At 47.3% G+C, this 14,810-nt stretch overlaps 1 protein-coding gene across 1 annotated transcript in view; it reads right to left on the reverse strand.

Annotated features, from left to right (window-relative positions):
• The window catches only part of PNPLA2 (patatin like phospholipase domain containing 2), a 28,818-nt gene extending 19,511 nt beyond the window's left edge, over nt 1–9,307 (reverse strand). The window contains exon 1 of the mRNA XM_066551951.1: nt 9,021–9,307. Within this exon, the coding sequence (XP_066408048.1) occupies nt 9,021–9,207 (187 nt within the window). The 5' untranslated portion in view covers nt 9,208–9,307. The remainder of the gene's footprint in view (nt 1–9,020) is intronic.
• Nucleotides 9,308–14,810: the final 5,503 nt, after the last annotated feature.

Here is a 14,810-nt window from a genome sequence, read left to right on the forward strand (position 1 = left end):
GAGTTCAACAAACAAACAATTTTGTAAAGGAGAGTTCTTGGAAAGCCTGGCCACCAGGGGTACATAATGGCATTTCTCCCCTTTTGCTTGGGAATGAGAGGCACTGACACCTACTGGAGCAACTCCTAGGGATCCCTGTTAGACTACAGTCAGCAGCACCTATTCTGACCTTACAGGTAGGGCAAGTGCAAACACCAAGAGAAAGAGACAGCTTTTCAAGTAAGGCCAGCTCCTGCAGCCAGAGGCAGATGCTAAAAGAAGGGCTCAGCCCACAACACTTCTGGTTCAGATTCTTCACACTCAGCATTGCTTAGACCAGACACAAACTGTTTAGCCCAAGACACACTGTGCAGCAGGAGGGCCACATAAATTCAGATCATTTGCAACTGCTTCAGAACCAGAAGCCTCTCTCTTAATGCATTTGTCCCAAGATGTCTGCCTTTCTATTTCAACTTGGGGGGAAAAAAAAAAAAAGCTGTCAGTTATGCTACCTGTTTAAATAAAGCCAAAGCAAAAGGAGACATTTTTCCCATCTGAGCCAAAAGATATGGTTAGTGTGCTCTAGATACTAGTTAATAGATGAACCAGAGCTATTGCCACATGCTAGATATGAGGAACATAAGATGAGGATCTGCTTTTAAGTTGCCAGGGTTTTTACCTCTTGCACAGAGCAGCTCACGAGGCAGAGCAGGGACTGCCACATGCCCATCCATCAGCTGGTGCCTGCAGGGTAGGACCCTCCTGCAAGCCCAAGTGCAGATGCACCACTCATACCTCACCTTAAGGCCCATCGTTCTGCTTTGCACAGAAGCAAACAGGGAGAGCAGGCATAAGAACTCACAGGCTGGATGAGGTCTCTAGCTAAATTTCTGCACTGGACTTGATGAAGTGTTGGCACACCAAAGCCTCGCCAGAACTGCTGTTGTGCAAGCTGAGACTCGCTTTGTTTCTGCAGTCAGGACGGGAGCACTTATTTTTGCAACACAAACCCAAAAACAGGGCAGCTGCTGCTGTGAAACAATTGATAGGAAGGGCAGGAGGCAGCTCAGAGCAGGCAGCCAGCCAGGATCCCTCTGTCACAACCACAACAGCAACACCCACTAGTCTAAGCTTTCCTTACTGTAATGCCCCAGTATGAGGCTCAATGCTGCATTTCTGTTCATAGCATTAGAGAAATTAAATGACATTACAGTGCATGAAAAGGAAAAGCTGCTCAGGACCCCAGGCAAGCTGAACTGAAAGCCATGTTCCATCTTCATCCATGTCAATCCCTGTCAATGCTCTAGTGCAATTCAGACAGCATGGGATGACAAGAGAAGGGGATTCACAGAGTAGACAAAGTGCAGCTCAGATCCTTGCTGCTCACTTTGGACCAAGTAATACTGAGTTTGAAACAATTTTTTCAAAAACAAGTACTCATCCAGAGAAAGCTAGTGGAGGGGAGAAAGAGACCAAAACCCATGGTGTAATGAGAAATTACCTTTCTTCTCTGGTCTGCACAGAGGCAGAAGTGGTGGCTTTTGGTAGCTATCAGCCTAAGCCTGGCAGAAAGCTTTCCTGTGTGCTTTCAGGTGGCAATTGTTTCATGTTCAGAGATGATATCAGAGACATGGCTGGCTGTCACACAGCAGCCAATCTTCCTCCCTGTCCTTTCCACTGTACGCTTGTGTGACTGCTAAGACCCTAACACAGATGAGAGGAACAGCCCTGACACCCTCCACTGGCTCTCAGCCTACATCATGCCCAGCTCTCATGCTCACAGGGCTCCCCAAGCGCTCCAATCCACGCCAAGCCCCTCCCTGTGCCCCTGGGAGGGCACTGCCTACTGGGCCTGCTTTGCCCTCCCTTCACAGGCCGGTCAAATGTCACCTTACACCCCAAACTCTTCCCACTGGCCCTGGCACAAGCAGAGCAGACTCCAGCAAGGAAGTGAGAATCAAAAGCTCAGTTTCCAAAGCAGTCCTCTGGCAAGGGGTGTTGGCATTTTGCTCTAGAATGATTCTTGTTTTCTTGGAGCAGCATCAGGCAGATCACAAGGTTAGGATGCATACCTTGGGAGCCATGGCAAAATCTAGAAACTGATGCTACCTTTCTCCCAGAGACATCAGCAGTGGACCCCCAGCCAAAACACAACTGAGGTTCTGAAAACTACTGTGTGAGCAGGACAGGAGCTGCTCACAGAGGGTTGCACAGACCCCAGCAGGGGAAAAGCCTCTGCTCAACCCTCCTGCAGGGCTGAGCACAAAAACAAGAACAGCAAGATGTTCAGATGAACATTTGACACATTACCTCTTCTGTGTGCAAAAATATAGTTAGTAGTTAAATGCTTCCCTTAAAGATTATTTTACCAATCCTGCTATGTAAGAACACTAGGATAGATAAATCAGTGTAAATCTCTGTGCTGACAGACCACTCTGAAACAGGATTCAAAGTTTTTCCATGCGTGACATAACTATGGCAGTTTGAATCCACACTTTGCCTCCATAATACACTGGATTTTTTTTTTTTTTTTGCCAGGCCCAGCACTGAATCAGCAGCATTCAATGCAGCCAGCAAGACTGGCCCTTGTAATTAACGTATGCAAAGGGATTTCAGGATGCTAAACTAGATAATCCACAGGAGTGGCAAGCTCAGAGATTGCCAGAACCTCCAATGCTAAAATGATATTTAATCCTTTAAATCCTAAGCCTAAAAAAGACCCCCAAAACCAATATCCATCCAAACAAACTTCAGTGTATGAAGAGGAAGAGAGTGGTTCATTCTCAGAAGAAATCCTCCAGGCACAGCACAGCTAAAAGCCTGAGAAACAATGGCAGAAGGCACTTCATTAAGCTTGCAGATTCCAAATGTCTTGTCAGGCAGAAGTCATCTGGCCTTTATCTGTACCAGAAAGCACGACCAGCTCAGTTCTGGGGCAGTACCAGAGGGCAGCACAAAGCCCTGGGTTCTAATAAAGCTACCAGCTCCCACACCTGATGTAACACGCTGCACCGCAGATCAGCACAGCCCCAGGGACAGGATCAGGCCTGCCACGAGCAGCTGTTCTATCACAAGTGACAAAAACTCTCTCCTCCATTCCTCTGGCCTTCATAGCTACAAAATGCCAGGGCTACAACAATCTCCAGCAACATTTCTCCACTCCCAGGCTCCTCTCAGGCCTCTCTCCTATGTGCTCCTTGGAAAGGATTTTCTACTGCCTCAGACTCTACCACTTCAAGGACACAATCTGCCTTTTCCCAGGGACATGGACTTATTTAGGGCCTTCCACATGGAATAATTTCCTCTACCCCTCCTTTTCACTAGCTCTCACTCTACTTGCTTGACAAGCCACACAGCCCAAGGCAAATACATAGGCCTGGCTGACTCCTACATAATTGAAGACACATCCTGACTTTCACCTCAAGTCCCAAGAACACTTAGCAGAAAGGAAGAGAATAAGTATTAGAGCTGGGCAATAAAAGTGTAGAAGTGCAAAGAATTCAATGGAAAAGTGGTGGCCACTTTGGAACTGAGCCACGAGTAGAGTTTATATTGCAAAGAGCAAGGTGAACAGGAGCCACCCACTCACACTGCTCCTTGGAGTAAGATTTCTGAGCTTTTGCAAAGGTCCTGTAATTAGAAGGCCTGCCCATTCCCATCTCCAGAAAGAGGGAATGCTGACTAATTACCATTTCCAGCCTTTGCATGGTCCTCTTCAAGTTCAGTGGAAACCAAGCACAGAAGAGGTGGAAATCGTCTCCAGCCAAGCCAGGGAGCATTTCATCTGTGCTTAATGGAGGGCACAGAGAGAAACATGGAGAAACTGATGACTCAGGTGAGGCAGAGTGAGCAGGGGCCCAACATCTGAGTTCAATCCCAAGCTCACTGCTCTGGAAGGTAACACAGCCCCCCAACAGACGGGAAACAAGCACCACCAGCAGCTACCGGACGTGCAGGCAGCAGCAGGAGTTTGGAACTGAACGACACAGCAAGACATTTGAGGAAGGCTTTTTGATTTATCAAGACTAAGCTTCCAAACACAGTCAGTAAGTGGACATAGAACTCTAAAGAACACACAACAGCTTCTCCCATTTTACATGGAGGACTTGCAGTTGCCTTGAAGAGTTTGGGGAGCTAAGAGGGAGAAAGAAGTGGAACAAGTCAGACATGCTGCAAGTTCAAGACACATGCTGAACCTACAGGTCAGAAGAATGACCAAAGACCTCTTTTGCTGTTGCCAGTGACGCTGCACAGCTGCTGCCATTCCTGACAGCAAGGCTGGGCACCAAGCTGCTCTGCACACCTGCTGTCTATACGGGGTGCCAAAAGAACAAACACATGCCTTGCTAGGACTGTTTTTTGCTAGAAGGGCTCCTTGGCTTCCCTTGCACTCATCCAACAAGATGCCTGCAAGAGCACCTTTCCTTACAGAAGCTTTCTTGTTAGAGCCAGGCAGAGAGCAGGAACAAGCTCCTTTCCTCCCATCAAGAGGTCCTACAGGGTGCCCTGGCTGCCAGTTTACTCCGCTGGACACCTGATCCCACAGCCCTGTGACTGCTGAGGGCACTGATCCAGGCTCAGCAGCTTCTCCACCAAGCCAGTGAACATTTCCATCTATGTCAGCACAGAACATCTCCCTTCCACCTCTATTTCCACCACAGAAAAAAGCTTTACCATTTCCAAGAAGCACCAGAAGGTTCCCCACTAATTATATCCATATTTCAATGTAAGTACATAAAGGTCTCTCTTTCCTGGGCTGGGGCTATTGACCTCAACAACTTTTTCTCCAGGGAGGGCCTCTGCAGGAGGTACAGGTGCCCATCACCTGTGCAAGGAGGGACCTAACTACTGAGACACCACAGATGCTACAAGACTTTCCTTTGTGTCCCTGTGGAGATCCATAGCTCTCTTCACACAGCCACAGAAGACAGCATCACGTATACTTCCCCTAGGATAAGCATCTTGATTCATGCTTTGGCCAGCATAAACTGGCATTGCTCTGAGGATTCCATAGACTCTAAGCTGGTTTATTTCCCTCTGTCAATCTGGGATTTGCTGTTAAGATTACACAAACACAGAGAAAGTAAATCTCCATGATCAGTTCTTAAGCCTTTGCATGCACATAATCAAATTGCAGAAGCACAACATTTAAGATGTTGATATTGCTAATTATCTCAGTTTCAAAAGGTTTTGTTCATTGGGCTTTTTTTTTTTGTTCCTGCTACCCAATGGAAAACATCTCTACAGTTCAGCAGGACATTTCCTGGTGGTCACATGGTGACAGTTGACAAGCAAACCCAAATGTCAAATAACTTATGTCACCTCATGTCAAGCCTGAGACAGAGTCCTGGTTAAGATAGCAATTTAAAATAATTAAATTTCAAAATGCTGTAAACAACCCAGAAAGTGCTCTCCAAAGAGCATCTCAAACAACACTACTCAATCTAGCAACACATGGCTTCCTTGCTTTATTCTTAGTACTAAAAGCATCTCCTCAGCTTGCTTTTTCATTTTCTGTTGACCTTGTCATGCTTTAGGAGAACAGCTAACTTCCACAGATGGGGTTTGATAGCCAGCTTTGCATTTGACAGCAGAACCCGCCCCTTCCCCCCAAAATAGAAGCAATTCAGCAGTTCCAACCCACCATCAGATAGGGCTGTCTAGGACAACATTCACATGCAGACAATTGAGATGCTGTTGGTTAACTATGAGTCAGAGGGACCTTAGCACCAGCTCAAAGACAGCTTTTCAGTGAATACAGCTTCAGATCTCATCATTTATTCACGCTGCTATGCTTCCAAAGCAAGCACAACAAACCCCATACAGCTCACCAAAGTAAGATGATTGCAGACCTTACCAAAACTACATTCCCTACTCAGTACTAGGGATGAAAGAGTCCTGCAGTAGCTGCACTTTAGCATTCCTCCTGACTGAAAAAGGACAGTGTCACCACGTCATGTACTCCAGTTTTTCTCATCCAGGCCGGTGACTTTCAGATTTATACAGACAGGGGACCATCCTCAAAGCTCCACACCTAGAATTTGTGAAAAGCTGCAGGTTTGGAGGTACACACAAAGAGGAGAGAGCAATGCCAGCATGAGAACTTTCCACTTGCTTGGCACACAAAGGTGCATTTCCTGGCGTGCTGGACTCCAAGAGCTCCAAGAGATGGTATAGGCATTACAGAGGCGATTTTCTAGAATATACTTGGGGCAAGAAGCTGTTCATGCCACAACACTGCACTATGCACAATCAAGTAACTTGTAAACACAGGAGACTGCCCAAAGCACCTCGATAGCCATACAGATTATGCTAGTGGAAAAATTGCACTGCTTTTTCATGCTAGCAAACAGAAGAATCTCAAAGCTGGAGAGAGAGCACTTCAGATGCAGGGCAACATCATGATTGTAACGTTGAACAACAAATCCAAGATCCCTACAACTTAATGGTAAAGTGCTTAACCAGAGCTAGGCAAGGTCATATCAGACTGTAAATACCTCCTGATCTCTTATATAAATATAAGGTGCCCTGCCTAAGTAATATGCACGCCCAATGTTGTTCTCTTTGTTATTCTCAAGCACGCCTTTGAAGCCCACAGTGTGCTCTAAAGGCTGCTGATCACTTGGTCAGGGCTTTCAGTTCAGTATCAGCCCATAGCAAAGCCTTTCTGTCCTACACAGATGATGATAGTGAGGTCTCAGCTAACAGAGAAGGCAGAATGCATTCACAGGCAAGCTGAACAGATGCAAAGGCCAGAGGGAAAATGCTGGAAAATAAACCCCTAAGTGGGATCTTATTTTCTGAAATCAAGGAAGATTTCTGCTCTCCTGATCAGGGTCTCAAAAGATTGGACTCATGGAAAAACCCCCAAGAAAGAGGTTTTTCCACTCCTCCCCTGCAAGTATTTGTCTCTGCACAGTAGAGTTTTCTTGAGTTCACAGGCACGAGGACACTAACTTTATCTACACGCAGTCAAATAAGCAAGGCTTCTTTATGCAAAACTCCCCCTTTGTTATTCATCAAGAGACATTATTTAGCATTCCAGTTTCATGGACAGGGCAACTGACAGTGCAGAGCAGCAGTTGCCATAGGATTCAAAGCCCATGGGCTACCACCTGCTCTCAGCAGCAAAGCAAACACAGGTACTCAGGACCCTGTAAGAGCCTGTATGAGAATGAACTGCTCTCCTAGTTCAGGCCTAGCTGTACCTTCTGCCCAGTCCTCTTCTACCCCTATGATTTCATTCTAACCTCTGGACCTCTGCCTGGAAGCTGCACTGTCAGAAGGGTTTATGACACGGACAAGGTACGGCCACGCACCCCATGTGCTTTTACTTTCAGAAGTCAACTGCGTTGCCTTAGAGCTGTTCTCTACCCAAGATACATGTCAGTCATGCAGGTGAGTCAGAAGAAAACAATTCCAGAGAAGCCAAATGGAAGACAGAACTAGAACACCCAAGATCTAAGCCTTGGTTAGCCTTAAAGAGCATGGTTTGCCCTCCTCAGGAGGTAGGTGAACGTTTCCCAGAAGGTGGCCCCTAACCCAGTCCTCCTACACTCCCACTGTACCTCACAGGGAGTGGGAAAACCTATTCTGATTCACAGAAAGCTCTCGACCAGGCTGGATGCCTCCCTCAGGGCAGTGCCTGGCACACCATGGATGCTCTGGACATATAAATAGCCAGGACAAAGTAAACATGATAACAGGATTGCTCAGCACCCAGGATGGCATCTGAGCAAGGCAAAGGATTTGGGCACTACTGCCAGCCTGTCTCACACTTGTGCCACGCCTTCAAGTGGCAGAGGGATCACCTAGTCAGGGAACTAATTGGGGAGTTGCCTCTTCAAGGGAAGCAACACAATTAAACAACTGAATCCCTGGCAGCTACCTGCAAATGGATCCCTACACAAAATGGGATTAGGGATTATTATCCCTTGTCCAAAGTAAAAGTTGGCACCAAGGCGTCACTACAGCCTTCAAGATCTCAGATTGGGGTCTGAACAGCTTTTAAGAGCTCCAGAAGTTACAGATGCACTTCACTGGGCATTTCTGTAAACAAACGCTCAGGAAGGGAAACTTCAAACCTAACCACACAGAAAATACTAACTTTTGCTGCATAAGGGCTATGTCTCAGAAAGGAGCGCTGTGGAAAAACACCTGTCAAAGTGTGAGAACTTCAATAAACAGCTCTGGCTGCCCTTATCTCAAGGAGAGGCTCATAATTCTCAGACTAAACAGATATACCTGATTCTCTCCCACCACAATCCCCTTTCAAGCTTAAGAAATTTTTCTGCATTTGTTAGTCTCAACATAAAAGCTTCCAAGTACAGACTCTAACATGTGTTTGTTATCTTCCCATATATAAAATGACAAGAAAGCCAGGAGGCACCACAGACCATTTTCTTCAGCTGTTCCCCCATAGGAACACACTGTATACACTGTGCTTGCTTAGAGATAACTTTTTAGGGTTATTCTGTAACTTGAAAACAGAGATAAAATCTAGCTGAACTGGAGATCTAGCTCTTGCAAAGGGCAAGAGAGTTCCTCAGCCCAAGATCCCAAGGAATAAGTCTTCCAGAAACAAACACGCAGACTGAAGGCTGCGCTCCTCAGAGATGCTGCCCAGCTCCCATCTGCACACGCAAACTCCGGGTCTCCATCTCCAGCCGCTTCACCTCCCGTTCACAGCCACCAAAGGCCAGTGCCCACACGGCGAGAGGCTCCTCTCCCACACCCAAGCAAGGTAAACCCACAAACCGAGCACAGCTATAGATGTCTGTGTGGGTGGTGTCAGAACCAGGAGCCCTGTGCTGACTTCTACCATCAGGGGCCTCCCTGACCTCAGCCACCCAGCAGGGACCGCGGCGGGGGGAAAGGCCTTGAAAACAAAGCGCCGCTCGCACTTCGGGAGGAGGCGGGCGCAGCGCTATTTGCACGCACATACATAGATACACCCACAGCCCCTCGCTGGTGCTCTAATTAACAAATTAGCAGTAACGAAGGGAACACGCCGAGTTGCGCCAGGCTCGGCCCACGCTTACCGAGGCAGGCGCCGCTGACGAGGGCGGTGGCGGTGAGCGCCCCGGCCGAGGCGCCGTACACCTTCTTGGCGTTGGCCACCAGGAACGGGGCATGTTCCTTCAGGCAGCTGGCCACGCCGACGTGGTAGACCCCCAGGAAGCCGCAGCCGGCGAAGGAGATATTCCAGGTGGAGTCCGGTGGGAACATGGCCTCCGCGCCCCGCTGGAGGCGGAGGGTGCCGGGGGGAAGCAGCAGCAGCCGCGGCGGAGCAGTGAAACCGCGGGTCTCTTTCCGCGCCGCCTCGGGACGGGCGGGACAGCCGGGAAGCACTGCTACCGAGGATGCGATTACAGAACACGGCAGGGCTTGCCGCTGGGAGAGCGGCACCGGCGGCCAGCTTTATATGCGGCGGCCCGGCCCTCGGGCCCGCCCCCGACATGGCCGCCGCCCCTCGGCCGGCGCGGCGCGGGCGGGAGTGCCCGGCCCCTCCTGCCAACCCTTCCTCCGGTGAACCCGGCTCCCGGCCCCGGGCATTGCGGGGCCGCGCCAGCGCCGCCCTGAGCGGCAAGGGCCGAGCCAGCCTCTCCGGGGGAGAGGGTTGCGGCTGCTCGCAGCGCCCCAAACCTCGCCCTGTCCCGGGGCAGCAGGCTGTCCTTCCCTCGCGCAACATCCTGATTCTTGGCATCTGCTCCAAGTCCTTGGGGTTTCCCTTGTTTTTCAGGGATCGGGCAAGAAACGTGAGAGAACAGGAAAAGCTTTCCCCTTTCACAAAAAGCTGAGGAGTCAGAAGGAGGCAAGTCTTGTCACAGCAATAGGGCAAGAACTAGGAAAAAGGTAATCCCTGTCCCCCTTCAAAACTAATAAAATAATTGGAAGAGACACACAAGAATCATCAAGTTCATCTCCTGGACCTGCACAGTACGTTCCCAAGAATCACACCATGTGCCCAAGAGTATTGTCCAAACACTTCTTAAACTCTTGTTAATGCTTGTGTTGTGACCACTTCCCTGGGGAACCTGTTCCAGTCCTCAACCACCCTCTGCGGGAAGAACCTTTCTCTAATATCCAACCTAAACCTGCCCTGACACAGTTTCAGGCCATTCCCTCCAGTTCTGTCACTGCCCACCAGAGAGAAGAGATCAGTGTCTGCCTCTTGTCTTCCCTTCATGAGGAAGTTGTAAACTGTTGTACACAAATCACCAAAACACATGCACATGCTTACCTTTCCCAACTTGCCTCTAAGCTCAGCAAAATGCTTACATTTAGTCAGGGCAACTGTGATTATCAGCAGTACTTCTGCACAAGGTCGCCACAGAGCAGCACTGGGTGAGAGGCCAGTGCTAGTTGATCATCAAAATAGATTTCAGAAGCTGTAAAGATCCCCTTGCCGTAAAAAACACAGACTACAGACATCCAAATCATTAGATAAGTATGAAAGTTTACAGGGACATCAAAAAGATCAGCATAGCAAGAGAAAGAGCTGCTCTATTCAAAGCAAGGAAGCAAGATCATCAGGAGGGAGGTTTGGGGGATACAAAACAAAAAGCATAAAATTTTAATTGAACCAACATAGGGCAAAAAGCACTTTCTACCAAAGTTTAAAAACTACTTCATTAATCTTGGCATAAAGCAATTTGCATTCGTTTTCTTATAACTGGTCAGAAGTTTCTGACTTGGATAGTGTTATATGTGTACTTAACAGCTCTTTCACCCTTTAGGCTAGTAGAGGTTATCCAAGTAGCCCCTCTTCCTGTTCCTTCCACTCCAAATGTCTTTTCAAATGACATGAGGCAGGCTAATACCCTCCCTAAAGAGTGGCATCCAGGTTGCAAGAACAGCTGTTTAATGCCTCAATCTACTGCCTCACAGTCACATGATGGAAGCTAAATTCAGCAGGTAACCCTTGCATAAGTCCAATATTTGAGTTCCAAGTTAGACATCATACTCCAGCCTCTACAGACAGAGCACTTTTTCATTAAGTGTTTGCCCTTTGCTTTCATCAGACAGGCAGGAATACAGCTTTATCTTTCTTTCAGCTCCTGCCCCCAAGCCCACCTCACCTAGCTGCCAGGAACTCCCCTTTATACATATTAACATCCTGGAGTACATAAAGAATTAACCCTGTTTACCTTAATCCTCTCTCTGTAGCCACCCTTCTCTCCCTTCCTCTCATACCTCTAACTGCTTTTGTAATTTCCTTCCTCCCTTGCATTTGGTGTGGTTACATAACCCTCATCTCCACCTGGAGAGGTGAGCCCTGGCACACCTGAGCTAAGACTCTCTTACAGGCCCTTAACACCAAGGCCATCACGGAGCTTCCACCCCATGCTTCTGATGACACAGAAAGGTATTTTCATGTAGTCAGCCCCAAAGGAAACATCATGACTCGCCTTTTCCAGAGCAGGGATTGTTCTGCAGAATAACTGGTCACTGGGCTGTGAATTGAGCAGAAGTCTGTGGCAAAACTGACCACTGAACCTTGTCTGCAGATACCTCCCAAACATCTGTAACCACAAGAACATCTTCATTTAGGAGCCAGTGCTGCTCCCTCTTTTTCCAGCATTTCCCAAGCCTTAATGTTCCTAGCATGTCTGGAAAATAGAACCAACAATGCTGCGACAATGCTGGGGTTAGTTTCACTTGATTTCCCAACAGCAATCTCATCCTGAGTTGTTTACATCACTCTGCCTTGGCCCTCAAGGTTACTTATTTGAGGAGGTTAATGCTGCCCTGTTGAAACAGGTCGATGAAACGAACCATGTGAACACTAATCTCTTGTGGAGTGCTGCCTGGGTACTGGCACTAAGCAAGCTGACAAACAACTGTGCTTTTCTGAAAAATAATTAACCCCCAAAACGAATCTCTTTCTGCCCAGTAAGAAAGTGCTACCGTTCTGCTATTGCTCACAATGCAGCAGTAAGCCAGATCAGTGAGATTTACAAGGCAGCTTTTCCTGCATGTTAAACTCAACTGAAACTCTTCAAATCCACTCGTGCCCCTGCAAGTTGAAATGCCACAGAGACAGCTTCACATGCAATCTCTCGTTGTTGTGCTTCTTTTCTAGCCTAATGAATGGTGAGCTGTTAGTACCTACAAGATAATAACATAGAGGCAAACAATCTCTGCTTTTTCAGGAAGACTTTGTGTTTTTGCCAGCCATTGGGAATTCAAAGGAAGACCAAAGGCAGCCTGTTACAATGTTGATTCCAAAACGTTACTTTAGTATTGTTGTCCATAGTCAGCAAGAAAAGCACACCAGTCATGAAGCTCAATCCAAGTGCTTTCAACATCACTGGAAAGCCAGAGTTAAATGTCTTTTTCTTACCTGTGATGTTTGTGTATGTCAGGTCATTCCATGGCAGACTCTTGGCACTTGCTTCATAGGAGCATGTCCTGAGGCAAAGGAGCAGTCCTGCTCCTTTGGGACTGAATTTTTCTTCTAGGAAAGGTACTACAGCCATCTCTGCACCTACGTAAGTCAAACCTCCTGAGTTCAGCAGGCCTGCCTGCCTGTAGCAGCTTGCAAAACTGGGCCTTGGTAGTAAGAGTGAAACCAGTTGAGAGTGGCCCCAGGGAGCCATTGCTTATTGCTTTACAGTAGCGTCCAGGACATTCTCCCTGCTTTCCAAGTAGTGGAGATGCCTTGTCCTTCTCCCTGCCCCATGGTGTTTGTAAGGAATGACTTTCAGTGAGAGCTGATTTGAGACAGCACGGCATTTGTGTACCAGTGAGGAAAGCTTGCACGTTTCAACGTCAAGCCTATGACTAAATCACTCTCCCCTGCTGTCATTTTGGTAATGATCAGTTACTAGTGTAATCTCCAGGCACAGGACTATCCCTCCCTTTCTCTTCAATGCCCTTGAGCCCATCTTTTATGAAGAATTCAGGAAAAATCTTCTCTAGCTAAAATTGATTCTGTAAGGGGGACGGACTGGGCCATAAGTCCACGTATGAGCAGGCACTAGTCTCCTCTGAGAGAATCATGGAATACAATGCAACCACCCCACAAGTACTGTTGCCTTTAGTAAGTCTGAAAGGGCATTGCTGAGACTTGAAAATTCAGAACAGTGACTCCAGAGCAGAAGCAGGGATCTCATCTCCTTCACAGCTGAAGCTCATTGAAATCAGAACAGAGGGAACTCCATGTAGAGCACCAAACAAGTGTGCAATAGACTTCCAGGCACATCACTGCTCATGTACAAAGCCATCAGGTGGCAACAGTTTCATGAATAGGTAAGGAAGGGGGAAGTAAACTTAATAGGTTTGATTTTGTATTCAGAAATGTTCACTATGAAGAGGTTTTAGCAAAATCTGCAAAATGCCTGTGAAATCTTGGAGCAGAGCCGAGCCACGCCCTGTTCTTTTCAAGAAAAACTTACAAAGTGGTTATGTTACATTGACTCCTTGTGGCACTGTGATGAGAGCTCTATTTTCAGTGCTTTCCCTGAGAGCTGCCCCCAGAAATTTCTTCTCAGAACAGATTACCAATGAGCCATCCTCTTGCTCAGAGCAGGTTAATTGAAAGTTTTGCACTTTTGCAAAGGAATTTCAAGGTTGTAAGAGGACACCCACCGCAGGATCAGGCACATAATTCAAGGTTAAAAGGTCATAGGAAGAAGAAAAAAACAGGGTGAAAAAATAAGTTAGTCTAGATGTAGTTATACTCCTCCCCTCGTCACAGTAGCCAGCAACTGGCACTACAGGTTTGTTTCATCCCATGAGCCTGGGCACAGCACACTCATTGAATAGCTTAGTGCCGTTCAAATAAATTCCTTTTGCATGGAAAAACCCTGCGTGGCGTGCCAGGGCAATCCCTTCCTGTGTAAACACTGATGGTGCTCTTGAGGCAGCAAAGCAAGGCACTAGTGGGCAGGGGGGAGGCACCTCTCACTAAAACCACATCCAAAACCCACTCTTTTTCAGTGACCTGAAATGGAGAAATCACCAAGAAAAAAGCAACACAGCCCCCCTGTGCCCAGGACTGAACCACTGTCATTATGGGTCTGACAGAGAACCCGGTGAACAATGAATGGTTTCCATTACTACCAGATCACCAGGCTGGCACTTAAGAGACAAAGTAGATGAAAGGTATTGGCACTGTTACTACTGTACAGTTTTCTGGCACCAGGGAGAGAAGGGCAGCAAGGGTTAGTTGCTTAAATCACGGCCATTTTGAGAATCTAACTTCCAACTGCTCTTTTGCTTTGCTGTGAAGTATTGGGTGTTTTCTCTCAGTACACCAGATACAATAGTTTTTCCTACTTGGATTTCACCCATCTCTACTCCCAGAAGTACTTTCCATGCTTTGTCCAATGACTCACGTGAACACAGCTGTATCAGCAACTGCTTTTTCCCCCCAAAAAAAACTACATTAGAAAAGCTCCTCAGTATACACACTGCATCTTCTGGACTCTACCTGTACAGACTTAATCACAAGATCATCACACATGCAATTTGTACTCAACCTACCTACAATGACTTCCACAAGAAGCCATGTTAAGTTGCCTGCCAAAACCATCTTCTAGCAGTAGACACTTAATAAAGCAAAATTTACCTTTCTCTCAAGCTGATACGTTCTTGGCATGCCAGAGATATTTCAGTTCTCCGAAAACACCATTCTCACGTTTCTTTGTTCAGATCAAGGTACAATTTATGTCCTGATAGCCCAGAACAGCTGTTCAGCATGAAGGGCACCTCTGCATTGATCTGTGTCTTACAGATGCAGTTAGGATTTTTTCTGGTTAGACTGTTAAGCATATGGATGTACCAGGAAATCCTAGTCAACCATTTTATCGATGTTGTCCCTAGAT

The sequence above is a fragment of the Molothrus aeneus genome, chromosome 6 (genome assembly GCF_037042795.1).
Source record: "Molothrus aeneus isolate 106 chromosome 6, BPBGC_Maene_1.0, whole genome shotgun sequence".
In the NCBI taxonomy this organism is placed as follows: Eukaryota; Metazoa; Chordata; class Aves; order Passeriformes; family Icteridae; genus Molothrus; species Molothrus aeneus.